The sequence below is a fragment of the Colletotrichum scovillei genome, assembly GCF_011075155.1.
Source record: "Colletotrichum scovillei strain TJNH1 chromosome Unknown Contig00013, whole genome shotgun sequence".
Classification (NCBI taxonomy): Eukaryota; Fungi; Ascomycota; class Sordariomycetes; order Glomerellales; family Glomerellaceae; genus Colletotrichum; species Colletotrichum scovillei.
In genome coordinates, this window is record NW_023336271.1 from 548,903 (window position 1) to 563,568 (window position 14,666).

General features: G+C 50.9%; 6 protein-coding genes across 6 annotated transcripts; 3 read left to right on the plus strand and 3 right to left on the minus strand.

The window, feature by feature from the left end:
- Positions 1–389: 389 nt before the first annotated feature.
- Positions 390–1,304, minus strand: HER10_EVM0013227 (short-chain dehydrogenase reductase sdr; the record flags this gene model as incomplete). Its single annotated transcript, XM_035482591.1, has 1 exon — positions 390–1,304. One exon carries the CDS (start codon positions 1,302–1,304, stop codon positions 390–392), a length of 915 nt encoding a protein of 304 aa, XP_035325999.1.
- Positions 1,305–3,415: 2,111 nt separating this feature from the next.
- HER10_EVM0002279 (short-chain dehydrogenase reductase sdr) lies at positions 3,416–4,192 on the plus strand (the record flags this gene model as incomplete). Its single annotated transcript, XM_035471998.1, has 2 exons — positions 3,416–3,859; positions 3,911–4,192. 2 exons carry the CDS (start codon positions 3,416–3,418, stop codon positions 4,190–4,192), a joined length of 726 nt encoding a protein of 241 aa, XP_035325868.1.
- A 1,933-nt stretch (positions 4,193–6,125) lies between these two features.
- HER10_EVM0005696 (uncharacterized protein) lies at positions 6,126–8,810 on the plus strand (the record flags this gene model as incomplete). The annotated part of the gene is made up of 4 exons (XM_035475302.1): positions 6,126–7,097; positions 7,185–7,509; positions 7,564–8,674; positions 8,732–8,810. The coding sequence occupies 4 exons, from the start codon at positions 6,126–6,128 to the stop codon at positions 8,808–8,810; spliced, it is 2,487 nt and encodes an 828-aa protein (XP_035325910.1).
- Positions 8,811–8,891: 81 nt separating this feature from the next.
- HER10_EVM0006593 (fumarylacetoacetate hydrolase) lies at positions 8,892–9,875 on the minus strand (the record flags this gene model as incomplete). Its single annotated transcript, XM_035476175.1, has 3 exons — positions 8,892–9,488; positions 9,548–9,625; positions 9,720–9,875. 3 exons carry the CDS (start codon positions 9,873–9,875, stop codon positions 8,892–8,894), a joined length of 831 nt encoding a protein of 276 aa, XP_035325919.1.
- Positions 9,876–11,200: 1,325 nt separating this feature from the next.
- On the plus strand, positions 11,201–12,701 carry HER10_EVM0008113 (uncharacterized protein; the record flags this gene model as incomplete). The annotated part of the gene is made up of 5 exons (XM_035477647.1): positions 11,201–11,311; positions 11,394–11,745; positions 11,803–12,118; positions 12,194–12,276; positions 12,328–12,701. 5 exons carry the CDS (start codon positions 11,201–11,203, stop codon positions 12,699–12,701), a joined length of 1,236 nt encoding a protein of 411 aa, XP_035325934.1.
- A 193-nt stretch (positions 12,702–12,894) lies between these two features.
- HER10_EVM0013105 (major facilitator superfamily transporter) lies at positions 12,895–14,477 on the minus strand (the record flags this gene model as incomplete). The annotated part of the gene is made up of 3 exons (XM_035482473.1): positions 12,895–13,388; positions 13,442–14,235; positions 14,311–14,477. The coding sequence occupies 3 exons, from the start codon at positions 14,475–14,477 to the stop codon at positions 12,895–12,897; spliced, it is 1,455 nt and encodes a 484-aa protein (XP_035325997.1).
- Positions 14,478–14,666: the final 189 nt, after the last annotated feature.

Here is a 14,666-nt window from a genome sequence, read left to right on the forward strand (position 1 = left end):
AAGTTATATTAAATAAAGTATTTTTAGGGTCTTATACGCTTATACTATAAGCTCGTAAAAAAAAAATTTTAGATTATAAAAATATATTATTACTTAATATAATCTCTTTAATAAAGGGCGCTCTAATAGAGGGGGGTAAAACTACGGCCTAGTTAAGTAATTATATAACTAGGACGTATTATATAAAATAAGGCTATAATTAAAAAATAATATAGGAAGTAATATAGAAGTAAAAAATAGGTAATATAAAACGTGTATTCTTATAGTTATCCCTCCCTATGGGGAGGGATACGGTCAAGCTGTTTAAATATACGAGGGTTACGTGTTATACGTGACTGCTATGGAATAACTAAGGGAAATGTCACAACTATATACTCGACGGCCAAAACCTACTTAGCTGATGCGCCAGAAAGCCTCTGGAAGAGCAACCCTCCGAGATGATTAGTATCCGTAGGAACAACGTAGTCCTTATCACTAACGATTTGGGCCCAGTTGTCTCGAATGCTCTCTGCATTCCACTCCCCATCGCGCGATCCTTGGAAGCCCTCAGTCTCACCTAAGAAGATGCGACTAACAACACGGCCCTGAGCACCGATAACTTCTCCATTAACCTTGCAATCCTGGTGGACAAGCCACGCCACTGCCCGCGCTGGGTCTTCGGCCGGCAAGTTCGCCTCCATGAATGATTGCATTCCGGCGTCGGGGGTGTTCTTCTGAACCGTGTCGGTGAATCCTGTCGTTGCCACCGAGTTGACTAGAATTCCATGGGGCTCTCCTTCAATGGCAAGCGTTTTGGCCATGCCAACGAGGGCAAGTTTGGCAGCCGCATACGCCGCAGATCCAGCCATTCCAAAAATGGTGTGCGACGTAATCATCACCACACGGCCATAGTTTTGCTTCTGCATGTGAGGCCAGGCTGCATGGGTAAGATTGTACGATCCTTCTACGTGAACAGATAGCATCTCTCGAAAGAGAGCTCCAGTTATTTGCTCAAACGGCGTGGGATCAAAGGTTCCAGCGTTGTTGATGATGATATCAATGCGGCCAAAAGTGTCAATAGCCGTTTTGACTAAGGCTTGGGCGACTGAATCATCCGAGACGGAGCCAACCCAAGCCGTAGCCTTTCCGCCTGCTTTGATAATGTCATCAACGGTTGCCTGGGCTGTAGTAGAGGTAGTGCTGTTGACTACTACAGACGCGCCAAGACTTCCGAGTAGAAGGGCATGTTGGCGGCCTAGGCCACGACCAGAGCCAGTAATAATGACAACACGGTCGTCGAACCGGAGTGAGTTGGAGGAAGGCATGTCGACTTGTTGACAGAAGATGACTTAGTGGAGTTAGGTATAAGATGGTATGCTTTGAGTGATAATGATAGATGGGTAAAGTAAATGAAAGGGTAATGTACAGAATCATCTAGGCTGGCTTGAGGCATCGGCATTACTTATACTTGGGATCATTAGGCATGTGAACCTTTTTGAACAGCATGCGGACGGCTTTATGCCTTGTTTCGGTATCCTGGAAGCAAAGTAGGACAGTTTGTTTTCCATGATGCGCTTGCCACATTTCCGAAAATTACCGTGTGCCCCGCATCCGAAGCGAAGACGTGAAAGATGGCGGCCGGATTTCTCAATACCTAGTGGGGCGTCATGCGGACTTTCTATCTATAGCGATATTAGGAATTATTCCTCAAATGCGGACTTTGTCTGACTTGGGCACTAGCTGTAGAGTTGTAAGTTTGCACCCACGAAAGTGGAAGTCTCCGCGCTTAAGCTCAAGGACTTACTACTAACATACGTACTTTGTAATCCGCGATGCATACCCCGAAAGCTTTCTTCACACATCAGGAATCAGTGTAAAGCAGGCTACGGAATTAAGATCGATAGGCCCGTTAACTCCAAACGACGTAAAGATGTTTAAAACGGAGTTTCATTACCCGTAATGTTCGTAAACTCTGAGAAGCGGTTACTGCAAAGCCCGCTGCTAGATTAGTGGCATCGACATTAAGTCGCCGAGGACGGGGAGATTTTACACCGATCAGGTGGGTCCAGTATCACAACCAGCATCACCCCTGGTCCGTCAGCAGTATAGCAGCTATCTCTACTTCGAAGATGAAGCCCAGCGAGCCCGAAGACTTCTATGCCTCTTGAATTGCCGCCAAAGCCAATCTCGTCACAAACTCCTCTCCTAGAAGTTTTGGATACAACTTCATTACTCATATCGCAGCGGCCAACCCGGGCTATGGTTTTGGATGGCCTCGGCATCTGGGAATCGCACCATGTCGTGGATGCTTTTAAAGTCAACTACCTAGAGATTGTCACTAAGCTTATGCTAACGGCCCAGTATCATGAAAGTAGTTTCTGGCTTCCCCGCCCCTTTGTGAAGCCATCGGCGCCAACTAGTCTCGCACCTAGCTCAACCACCAAAGTTCATCAGTCCAATTTGATATATTCTCATACGAAGAAAATTCGAGGGTCCGTCCCTAAGGTTGACCAGCATGCTCAGGAATATATTCTCATGAAGTTTCTCAACTCACTTGCCTGGACACGACAATGCACTGCGAGCTAACGTAATGAAACACTGAGAGAGAGCAATGTGTTCTTTCATTTCCGAGATTTGCTTGTAACAGTGGGCTTATTGCAAGTGCAATAGCCTCAATGGTTGACAAGTTGATTACGTGTTTTAGGCACCTTAGCTCTACCCACCTCTACCTGACAGACTTCATACAATTCCCCCTCCTCCCCACCCCCCTTCCCCAAAAACGAAGGCTGCGTATCACTACTTAAGCCATTCGTCTAAGAGTACCTACACAATTCCGCCCATAACTCCCTACCAATACTGATAAGAAAGCCGTGTTGCAAGACAAGGAAAAAGCTGGAGAAAGACAATCTTTTATAAAATTTTCTGATGCTCGAATCTGACACGGTCTGACACGTGAGTCGGAGTGTACACTGATTGGCAAATCACTCTTCTCAGCTACGCAGTACGCAGGCTTGCTATTAATGCCCGGTAGTTGAGTGTCGGCTACATACAGTTTCCCTAACTCCGTGCTTACCCACTCCCAATAACAGCCAGCACAATACAACCTTGTACAGAATCCGTAGCTTCTAGGGGGTAGCGACGTTAATCTAATTACAGTATTACGAATTCACTTCAGGTGGTCTATGCTTGTCCTTGGCGTATGAAGGGAGCCTTGGAAGTGTCCGAGGATTCGGGCTAACATAATCCCAATCGACGATCTTAAGTAGCGAGCACTTTGCTGCAGGCTGATTAGCTGGCCAACGACCTTTATCACCTCTCTCTCAATCCCCTGCTCTAGGATACACTTTCTGCGGTTCTCTATCATATCTGTTTTCTTTCAGCACAAGTGTCCTAACGAGGAGCTGCCCCTACGTACCTCCATACAGCAATCTCTTCAATGAATTCCATTTCAGGCCTACGCGTCATTATTGCCGGAGGAGGCTCTGGTATTGGGGCTACCACAGCTCAACTCTTGGGTCGCTATGGCGCCAACGTTGTCATAGGCGATATCAACATAGCTGGAGCAAAGCAAATCGCCGAGGATATAACAAGGTCAGGCGGAACAGCTGTTGCAACAGAATTCGACTTCGAAAACGAAGCCAGCGTCAAAGCACTTATTGAGGATGGAACCAAAGCCCTTGGAGGGCTGGACGGCCTTGTGAACATGGGGGCTGCTCTCCATCAGTCACACCTTGGCAAAGACACCAGTGTCGCTGAGATGGATGCCGACATTTGGCGCACGACCATGAATGTCAATCTTATCGGTTACGCTCTGTCCACCAAGTACGCGCTGCCGCACCTCGTGCGCAATAAATCAGGAAGCATCGTCAACATCTCAGCAGCCGCCGCTTTTCTAGGAGAACCACTCTACCCTGCATATGCAGCTTCCAAGGCAGGGATTCACACCCTAACACGTCATGTGGCGCGAAGCTGGGGACCCCAGAACGTCCGCGCCAATGCGTTAGCACTCGGCCTAATCGGCACGGAGAAGTTCGCTAAAGCCTCTGAGGCATCGTCAGCTCTTCGCCGGGTGGTCAACGAACAAATTCCACTCAAGAGACCAGGGCAACCTAAGGAAGTTGCATCAGCTGTAATCTACCTATTGTCACGGGATAGCGCATACGTGACCGGTCAAGTGTGGTCTATGAATGGCGGACTTGCTTTCCGTGAGTAGGTTGACTTCAGGGATCGGGGCGCGACCAATACATCTTAGATTTACGATCGATCGGCTTCTTTAGCTAGACAGGCATCGCAAATTGAATCGCGGTAGGCTCAGGTGTTTGCGGCCCATTGGGCAGCGGTTATGGCCATAAAAAACCCTCCAGAAACTCATCAACGTCTTCATCTGTGTGCGCAAAATTAAGCGCAAAGAAGCCGCCGCGACCTATTCAGATACCTCGCTGTAGAAACCCAAAGAACAATAGGTCTCGCAGTTTATCGCTTTTGGCACTGGTAAAGTGTAAACCGATGCAGCTGCTCATGCCCAGAGACACATGTCCGCGGACTTTCCATGCGCCTTCGTAGCCGCGGCGACGCCCTGCCTGACTCTATCACTGAGCTTGCCGATCCTCTCGATAGCGGGTGCTGTCACCATACTTGCGCGGCAACAACTGCGCTCATGGTCAAGATATTATTGCTGAAGGTGCCTGAGTATGCTAGCTTCGTCGCGGTGCCGGATCCGTGGTCAAACTGCCCCATGATCGACGCCCAACCTTCGAACGCCCCGAATGGCATACTGCTACCAAGATACTCGCCCGATATGGTCATATCCGGTCGGACATCTAGTCGGTCTTATATACCGTAGAAGTCAAGCTGGGAAGTTACTGCCTCATCGAAGATCAAGACCGAGCGTATCGGCCGCGTTGCGTGAAAAGGCTAAAAAACCGCTGGGCATAGCCCGCATCCCTCCAAACCACTGCATCGGCTCAACGATAATGGCGCCAATTTCATCGCTATGAATTTCATTCGTCTGCTTGATCTTGCCACGTGTCCTAGTAACATAGTCGTGGGGGATACCAACGGCTGGTCTCCATTACTATTACTAAACCCCATTGTGCCGCCTTGGTACCGTGGTCGAACACGACTACTTCTTGCCTAGCCAGTGTAAGCCAGCGTAGTGCCAATGGCGTATACGTTGGCTTCCGTGCCTGAGTCGTAGAAGCGTACTACATCGATGCTGGGAAGCGCCCCTTGATAGTCTCGCTGAGCTCCGCCTCGGGCTCCGTCATGGCGTCCAAGCTGGGATCACTGTTCCCAGCGGCGATGATGGCGTCCCTCGGCGCCTCATTCGACTGACTAAAGAGGCCGGTGGTGAAATCGGACTGAGAGTCAACGTGATGCCCTCGACCGTTGTCAGCGTTGCACCTGCGTCGGACTTGATAACAAACGGGAGAGGGATGTTTTCTAGCATGGAGCGGATGATTCCGCCAAACAATTCGGCGTGAGCGCGGTCGATGGGCTTTTGAGAGAGGGGATTCCTGGAAACGAAGTCGCTCTTGAGACGATCTAGATGGGCTTTGTGAAATGGTAGCGCGTTCTTCGTTACTACCGTCGTATGTATTTTTTACAATAATCTTAATCCTTATCAATGTATTCAATTATAACCAACTATTGAGAATATTATAATATAAATTATAGAATTTCATTTCTCAAGAGACTTTTTCAATGGATCTAATGTGTATGACTTGATCTCCCATGTTTAGGAACGTAAAACTTAAGGTGTTTGCTAATTACTTTCCTTATTTCGTTTCTTTCATTGTCCGTGGCCTTAGTGTTTTTTTTTTTTTTTACACTATTCAACTATACGATATAGAAAACTGAAGGTATTCACGTTTGGGGTAGGCATAGTAGGATTTGGTTAATAAAGTCCGAGATGAGTAAGGCGCCGGCGAAATGGCGTTGTGATCTTGCTTGCATGATTAGCGCCCCACATCACCGCCCTTCTTTGACAACCTCCCTACTTCACTGTCTCCATTTCTTCAAACCCCCACTACCGACTAACTTCGGCCAACTTCACTGCGTCACGTTGAGGAATCACTGTCAAGACTAGAGAACCTTCAAACCTGCGCTCGCTGCGACTATTTCAAGTCATTCAACGGGAGGAAGCGATGGAAAAGCCATTGTTAATGGCCGACAATGTTCTGACAAATGCGCGGTCCAATGAAGTGGACGATGATTTCGACCTCAGTCTGTTCCTTTCCGACGAAGCGTCTTTCAGTATGTTTCCCAAAGACTCGAGGAATCCCGACGATGCAGTGAATGGAACGCAATCTGAAGACGGACGGATATCTGCATCTTCAAGCGTGTCTGGTGGTGTCCCACTCTTCGAAGGCCCTGAGCCACTACAAGACACGCCGAATACTACGGAGGGCGGAACGAAAGTGGGCAGTCGCTTCACATCAGCAAACATCAGAGTCCTGAAAACATGGTTCGAAAACCACGAGCGGCATCCATATCCAAACCCGGATCAGGCCGAGCGATTACTGAAGCAAACAGGGTTGACCAAACAGCAACTAACAAACTGGTTCGCCAATACTCGTCGGCGCAGGAAGATTCGCCCGGGGGGGGCCTCCACGCCGGCCCGGACAGAGGCTGGTTCTAGTCCCATAGACGTGCCCGTTCGACGACCGACGCCCATGGCATTCGAGCAAATGAACCCGATGCAACGATGGGAACACTCTCCGCCAGATAGCGAGCCTGCTTTAGCTGCCGATATTTCTCGCGCAGTCGCTGCATCATCTAAGCGCCCAGGACTCTTGGGCCGCTCTCGGTCTTCGGCAGGATCTTGGGAGAACGCCTGGAGCGTCAGTAGCGTTGGCACATCTCAGTCAAGTGGGGGGTCACGTTCCAATGCTTCAGCATACTCCCACGGCTCTAACAAATCTCCGACCCCTATGGAGGCACTCCGGAAGGACTCAAATCGTCGGAGAAGACGAGCAATTCTAAAAGAACGAAGGGGGAACAGGTTGAGCCTTCGACAGATCAATACCTACCAATGCACTTTCTGCGCTGAAACCTTCAAGACAAAGTACGACTGGCAAAGACACGAAAAGTCCCTTCACCTCTCACTTGAGGAATGGGTGTGTTCTCCGCACGGGTCGACCACACAACACCCTGAGAAAGGGGTGATCTGCGTCTTCTGCGACGAAGCCAACCCAACCCAACAGCACCTCGACGACCACCACCAAGCAGCCTGCTCGGAACGACCGGTCAAAGAGCGTACGTACTACCGCAAAGACCATCTCCGGCAACATTTGAAACTTGTACACAAGACAAGTCAGATGTCTAAAACCGCAGAAACTTGGAAGGTTATCACGGACAAGATTCGGTCAAGATGTGGCTTCTGTGGAATCAAGTTTGACTCATGGGCGACGCGCGGGGATCACATTGCAGACCACTATCGAGACGACGGGAACACCATGTCAAATTGGAAAGGCGATTGGGGTTTTGAGCCCCAGATACTCGCAAAAGTCGATAACGCGGTGCCTCCTTGTAAGTGAAACCTGCCCAGTCTTGGAAAACTCCAAAAACTCATCATTCCTCAAGGCGTAATCCAGTTTGAGCAAAGTGCACCGGTGCCCTACTGCGCAAGTGTTTCGCCGGCTGGTTCCGCACCGAGTGCATACGAACTCCTCAAGCTCGAAGTAGAATACTTCGTCCGTAACTACTTTGAAGAACACGAACGACTGCCCTCGGACGACGAGGTCATCTACGAGGCGTGTACCATCTTGTACGCCTCCGAGTTCTTCAGGCCCAGCGGCACGCCGAATGCGTCGTCCTGGCTCCGAGACTTGTTGATGAATGATACGGAGTTGTCTGAAAAGGCGCGTCTACGCCCAATGAACCAATGCTATCAACTAGCCAAACTTCGTGCGACCCAACTCCAGATAATTGGCAAGACGGACATCTTTGAGGACTGCGAACTGGAGGCTCAGCTGTGCAGGCATCTCAGAGAACACCTCGTTCTAGGTCTCACGCCCTCTGACGATGATCTGCAGCAAGAAGCTTGTGTCATTTTGAACAGAATAGAATCGGCATCGACGAATCCTTCGAGAAGATTTGCTGGATTTATAGTCCGCCTCATGTGGAAGTCAACATCGTGGCTGGCACCACTACGTCAGAGGGCCGAAGCCTTTGTAGGGGACTCCTATGAGGAATTAGTACCATGTCTGGATTCCATGGCGAACACATCTGATAGTCAACTCAGCAGCTTCTTCACGGGGCTACCTGAGCTGAACCAGTTGACAGGAGGGGCAGAAAGGCTGATACCAATATCGGCTGGCGTAGTACGACCAAACACTCAATTGAGATCAGCTTACACACAGATATCTTCAAGCTATTGCGACCCCGTCGACGATAGAGATCACATCTCCCCTGACTTCAGTTTTGATTCCATATCAACAAAGCCCAGTGACTTATACACGCGGTTGCAAACTGCCAAATCAATCTTTGAAGGATCTGGACACTCGCTTAGACGATCTGAGCGGTCAAGAGGCACTGATATGCCGTTCTTTTTGAACGACCCTAACAGATATGCTCGTTTGGAAGGGGAACTGTCGCGGTTTGTTGCGACCACCATTTCGCCTCAGAACCCCAATATGCATATTCCTTCAGATGATGAGCTCAGATATCATGCAAGATGGGTAATCTTCGACGAGTGAGTACTGTCCTGTATGATGTTGCAGAATCACGTAAACTAACTTACCTTTGCCAGTGATGACCCGTGGAATCAAACGGCTGCAGACATTCCTGAATGGCTAGCTGAATTCAAGAAAGGAGTCGGCCTTCAATGAAAACATTCAAAGTCAAAGAAGCCCTCACTTGACCAGAGAATATCATCCCAGATTTCTGCTGTTAGACTGCAAGCACTCTACTTACGCTACATGGTTTCCCTCAAACACAATCTCGTTCTGGATCCTCCCGAGACCATCAATCTCAACTGCAACAACATCCCCATGTTTCAAAAACACACCGCGCGAGTACCCCACGCCCCCGGGCGTGCCCATCATAATCACAGTCCCCTTCCTCAACGTCGTCCCTCGCGACAGATGCACGATAACCTGCGCCACCGACCAAATCATATCAGACGTCTCCGTCTCCTGGACGATCGTACCGTTGACCCTGGTGCGGAACCGCAACGCATGCGGATCCGGAACGACACTCGGCGACCAGATGGCCGGCCCGATAGGAGCGAAGCCATCAAAGGACTTGCAGTAGGAGTACTGGCCGCCCGAGGCACCGGGGATCTGGAAGTTGCGGGCGGTCACGTCGTTCCCTGCGGCGTACCCGAGGACGTAGTCCAGGGCGTTGTAGAGAGTCGCGTTCTTAACGTCCCGACCAATGATGACGCAGAGTTCACCCTCGTAGTCTAGCTTGTCCTGCGCGTCATGGTGGACGATGATCGGATCATGGGGGCCCGCGAGGGCGTCTGGTGGTTTTGTGAAGATGATGGGAAAGGCGCATACGGGAAGCTGTGAGTCGTTGGTTTAGAGAACCTCGCAGAAGACTTCAAATGAGCATTTTCACTCACATTTGATTCTATCGCGTATCGGGCATAGTTCAGCCCCAGGCACATGATGATGGGCGTTCTTTCCAACGGGCAAAGCAGCTACATCGCGGAATTGGTCGAATCAGCATTGGTCTTTGCGATGTTGGAAGGAAAAGTCCACAGACTAGCTGGCCGCAAGCTATCTAACACTCACTTTTACCGCCGTGTCTCTGATGTTTGTCCTCTCTAGTCCGACATCTAGATTCCCGTGCAGTCGCTCGATAGTGTAACCAAACTCACTAGTTCGTACGAGATTGCCGTAAAATACACTCCCTTGGTGTTCATATCTCACGAGGGCTTGGAATTCCATTGTTGCACACTTGACACCATTCCCAATAAGCTCGGGGAATATTGGAAAGGAACTGCCTTCCTCCACAAAGCAATCGCAACTCCACGACGCCGCGGCACCGTGCTTTTAAATCTGATTCCATCAGACTACTTTACTCCAGTACATAACTTTACGGATGGATCGTATTTGATGCAGCTTAAATGGTCGGTAAATGATTATTTTCTTTTCCGCCCCCCTGGCGACCGAAGATGCCGTCGGCAGACTCGGGTGGTCTATCACGAATCTCATGACCTCTCTAGCAATTTGCACGTTACGATTTCGCGGCGCGGTATGGAATGCCACGTACCCGTGCACGGCAGCGCCCGGCTGGGCGATGAGCTGCATGTGGGATGTTGAGATGAAGATAGCCAAACGCCGGTCCGGCGATTTCGGGGAAATGTGGTTTCTTTTTAAAGGTAGTTGAGAAAGTGCAGAGTGATTTCTAACCTTTGGGGGGGAGGGCGCGGCGGATATCGCGGGGGTTGGAGATCTTGGAGCCTGTTCATGTTCGGATGAGTTTTTGCCACGTCCCCATGGAGATGTCGGACACGGAGATATGCCAGTCCAGTGGTCACCGAGAAAGCAGAGAGGAAAATCCGGAGTGGTTTACCTAGGTCAAGTGAGTAATCGAGGACGCCGATGATGGGATGATGGCATAAGGTGTTGATTGATTACTGGAGGGATTTCCTATCCTTTCCTTATTCCCACGTGATGGGCATCTTCGGGAAACCCCGCACCGAAAGCGAAGATTCGGCTATTCCGAGTAAGGTAGATCAAGCTCAAAGGTTCTAAATGAAGTTTCGAGCCGCAGGAGGACAAGAGCGTGAGGGAAATTGGGTTGCCTTTTTTAGCATATTTAGGGAACAACGAAACAATTACCCAAGGTCGGGCGCTAGAGTGAATAGACTCGGGCCGCAAGTAAGAACCCGCGAGGCCGTGAAGAGGACCCTCTATCCAATCAAGTTTCACCGAAAGCGATGTCTACGGTGATTAGTCTCCAGCCTTCGAAGATTTGGTCGTGTCTAAGAGATTGTCACTCTGTGGAAACTGGTTCTCGCTGCGTGACTTGCCCCTCAGAGTTCGGCGCGAATGGCACTCAGCGGTTCGGTAGTGGGGCGCGGCAGAGATCCGGCGCGGGGTTTCCTGCATGATGCAGGATCAGGCCGGAGGCCCTTAAGTAGCGGGGGTGGGCTACGGCCGTGACGGGACATGACAGATTGTGAATGTAGATAACACCAAAGTGATCCGAGGTGATTAACACCTGTACAATCCAATACAGACCTTTTCGTCCTGGGCTAAATGTAAATATGAGAGTCCTCATCATCGGCGCAGGTCTCGGCGGCCTCGCTTGCGCCATAGCGTGTAGAAGAGAGGGGTTCGAGGTAGTGGTTCTCGAGAGGGCGAATAGACTGGTCCCGGTAAGCTCACCGAAGTGCCATTCACGATTCCCATTCCCGCTTTCAGTGATACACTCGTTTATCTAAGCTAACCTCTACCTAGATCGGCGCAGGTCTTCAGCTTCCGCCCAACGGAACAAGAATCGCAAGACAACTAGGCTACCTCGACAAACTCCTGCAATGCGGGGTCGTCATCGACGGGATGGAGTACCGCAGGTACGCCGACGGCGCGCACCTGCACACGCTCTCGGCCAAGGACGCGCAGGCCCGGTACGGTGACCTCTGGATGGTTGTGCACCGGGCTGATTTGCACTACATCCTTTGGCAGACGTGCAAGGAGATTGGCGTGGATCTGTGTCTCGATATGGATGTGGAGAGAATTGATTTTGACGAAAAGAGGGTGTATCTTGAAGATGGGGATGATATTGGCGGAGATGTGATTATTGGTGCTGATGGTGAGTACGATGTGCTGGTTGGGAGTCGTCCTTGTTGTTGCTGATGGTTGATGATAGGGCTTTGGTCTATTTGTCGTGATCAGCTTCTTGGAGCGGCTTCGCCGCCTGTTGAGACGGGGGATCTGGCGTATCGCGCTACGTTTCCGTTTGACTACCTCAAAGCTCTGAATGATCCCGGGGTCGACGATCTCTGCGCGCGGAAGCTGGCTACGGTGTGGATGGGACCCGACAAGCATACCGTGTTCTACCCCGTCAGAGGCGGGCGGGAGTTCAACCTCGTGCTCATCAGGCCGGATAATATGGAACTGGGCGAGAAGCGCGTGCAGGGTGATATCGAAGAGATGAGGGAAAGTTATCGCGGGTGGGATGAGACGTAAGTCTCTGGCAGCTTTTCAAGCTGCCAGGTGAGGTTTTACCCATCGCGTGTAGTTACTGATTTTCTTCTTAGATTGACAAAGCTCATCTCGCTGATACCGAGAGTGCAAAAGTGGAAGCTATGCACGCACCCCGAGTTGAAGACGTGGACCAAGGGCTGCTTCGCTCTTCTGGGCGACTCGTGTCACCCGAGTCTTCCCTACCAAGCCCAAGGCGCAGCCATGGCAGTTGAAGACGGCGCCGTGATCGGGAAGCTTCTGGGCCTCTTGAAGAACTCCTCGGGGGCAGAAAACATGGTCCCACAGATTCCCGAGATCTTGAAGCTATATGAGACGCTTCGGAAAGACCGGACGACGGTGAATGTGCAAGGTGCGACATCGAATCGAAAATGGTATCATGTTCGCGACGGGCCGGAGCAGGAGGCTCGCGATGCGGAGATGACGGGCGCACCGCTGAGGGATGAGTTGTCGCCGACGGGGTGGCGGTTGATGGATGAGGATTATCGGATGGAGTTAATGGGGCGGGATTCGGTAGCAGAAGCCATTGAGGCCTTCAAGGAGTGGAGACAAAAACAAGCCTGACAATGCTTCTGTATGATGATTGACTATTAATTGATTCTATTCATAAAGCTATTGAAGTATGCCTCTCGGTAACGCCGAATCTAAGTTAAGTAGAAAACCCTCCCAAATTGTATAAAGCAACAACGCGTTGTAAATCACTTTTCCTTCCTGGCAATATGCTTTAATGATAGTTGTATCGTAACTCATGACGTCTTCAGGCATCTCTCGTGTATTCGGACTTTTGGCGCCAAGCATGACCGTATCTCATGATAACCACCGGGATGGGCGCCAGGCAAATGCTGAACGCACCCAGCATAGTGAAACCCCAACCATAACCGAAAGACTGCACCATTGGTCCGCTAGCAAGGGGGAGGAAAGTGCCAGCCAGGCATCTCGTGACGATGACACCGGTCATGGCGGAAGCAGAGTACAGGCCTGTAGCGTCGACGACGTAAGCGGAGAGAGGAAGGGAGGCCATGAGAAGAGTGAAGCCAAGCATCGCGACCGATAGGAGAAGAAGGCCGACAGGAAGGCGAAGTTCCGCGATCCAGCCGTAGGCGGTGATGGAGAGGGGCAGGGTGAATGCGCCGATGATGACGAGCGGGAGGCGGTACTCGGGGCGTCCGACGGGGTCGTTACCACGAAGCTTCACGTAGATCCTATCCAGGCTGAAGTTGCTGACGATGACACTGATGAATGAACCAATACCTGTGTTTGTTAGAACGCGAACGTATCGTGCAAAAGTTCAGAGTAGGACTTACTGAAGGACATGAACGAAAGACCAGTTAGGGTAGGCGAGAAGCCATATACGTCATGAAGGATGACGGGCAAGCTGATGGACATGACGTAAAAGTAGGCGAATGTTATGCACCCAAAGAACGACAATCCCATCAAAACATTTGACCTGAGCAAGACATAGAAAGGCCGCTTGATCGACTCCCATAGCTTGATTAGGCTCTTGTGGTCATCAACTCCGGCAGGGTGAAGCGGTGCTCCGTGCTCTTCCGCATGCTTCGCGGCACGTCGTCTCAAAATGGTCATCTTATACGTCTCTCGGAAGCAAGTGAGGAATAAGATCTCACACACGGTCGCCAAACCAGCACTCATCCAGAGGACTTGTCTCCAGCCGAGGGTCTGCGCAATGGCGCCGCTGATCATGGGGCCGACCGCACCGCCGATGAGCGGGGCGAGAGATACTATGCTCATCGCCGAGCCGCGGTTGTCCGGAACGAACATGTCGCCGATGATGGCCGGGTTCAACACATTAGAAGCGACCGCGAGACCGGTGAGGCAGCGGGCGCCGATGAGGAGCGGGGTGCTCGTGCTGATAGCGGCGAGGACGGTGGCGATGATGAAGAGGATGTTGGCGGCGTTCATGACGGGGTAGCGTCCGTAGATCTCGGAAAGGGGCGCGATGAGGAGAGGGCCGGCGGCTTCACCGAGCTCCCAGATTGTGACGAGCAGGGCGCTCGCCGGCGAGTTTGCGCCTTCATTCTGGTCTAGGTCTTGGATGATGTGGGCGGCTACAGGGACGACTGAGATGCAGGTGAAAGTGCTGTGCCATATGTCAGCACAAATGTAGTCACGAGATGTTTGATGCAATACACATCAGGTTTGATGGCTGTCGTACACGGTGAACGCGGTGAGAGCAAGCAATGCGACCAGAGTCCACTTGAAAGGTGCGGGCCATTCCCTGGGGTTCTCAGGGTCGCCATTGGGATCAAAGTCGAGCAAGTGCTTCGAGATGTCTTCCTCGCAGATGGGGTCCTCAACCAGCAGAGGCTGCTCCTCGTTCATGTTTGGCATGTTGTCGGCCGGGGATTCCAATGACAGAATTGTATTAGGAACAGAAACGCAGCAAGTATGTTCAGTCAAAGAAAAAGGTTAAGGCAGTGACAATGAGCGGCGGCTAGATGAAGGGACCACTCGACTAAGGTAAGGCAGTAGGAACCGGCTAACAAAGCGGCATGGCAAGCGCCTTTTTGC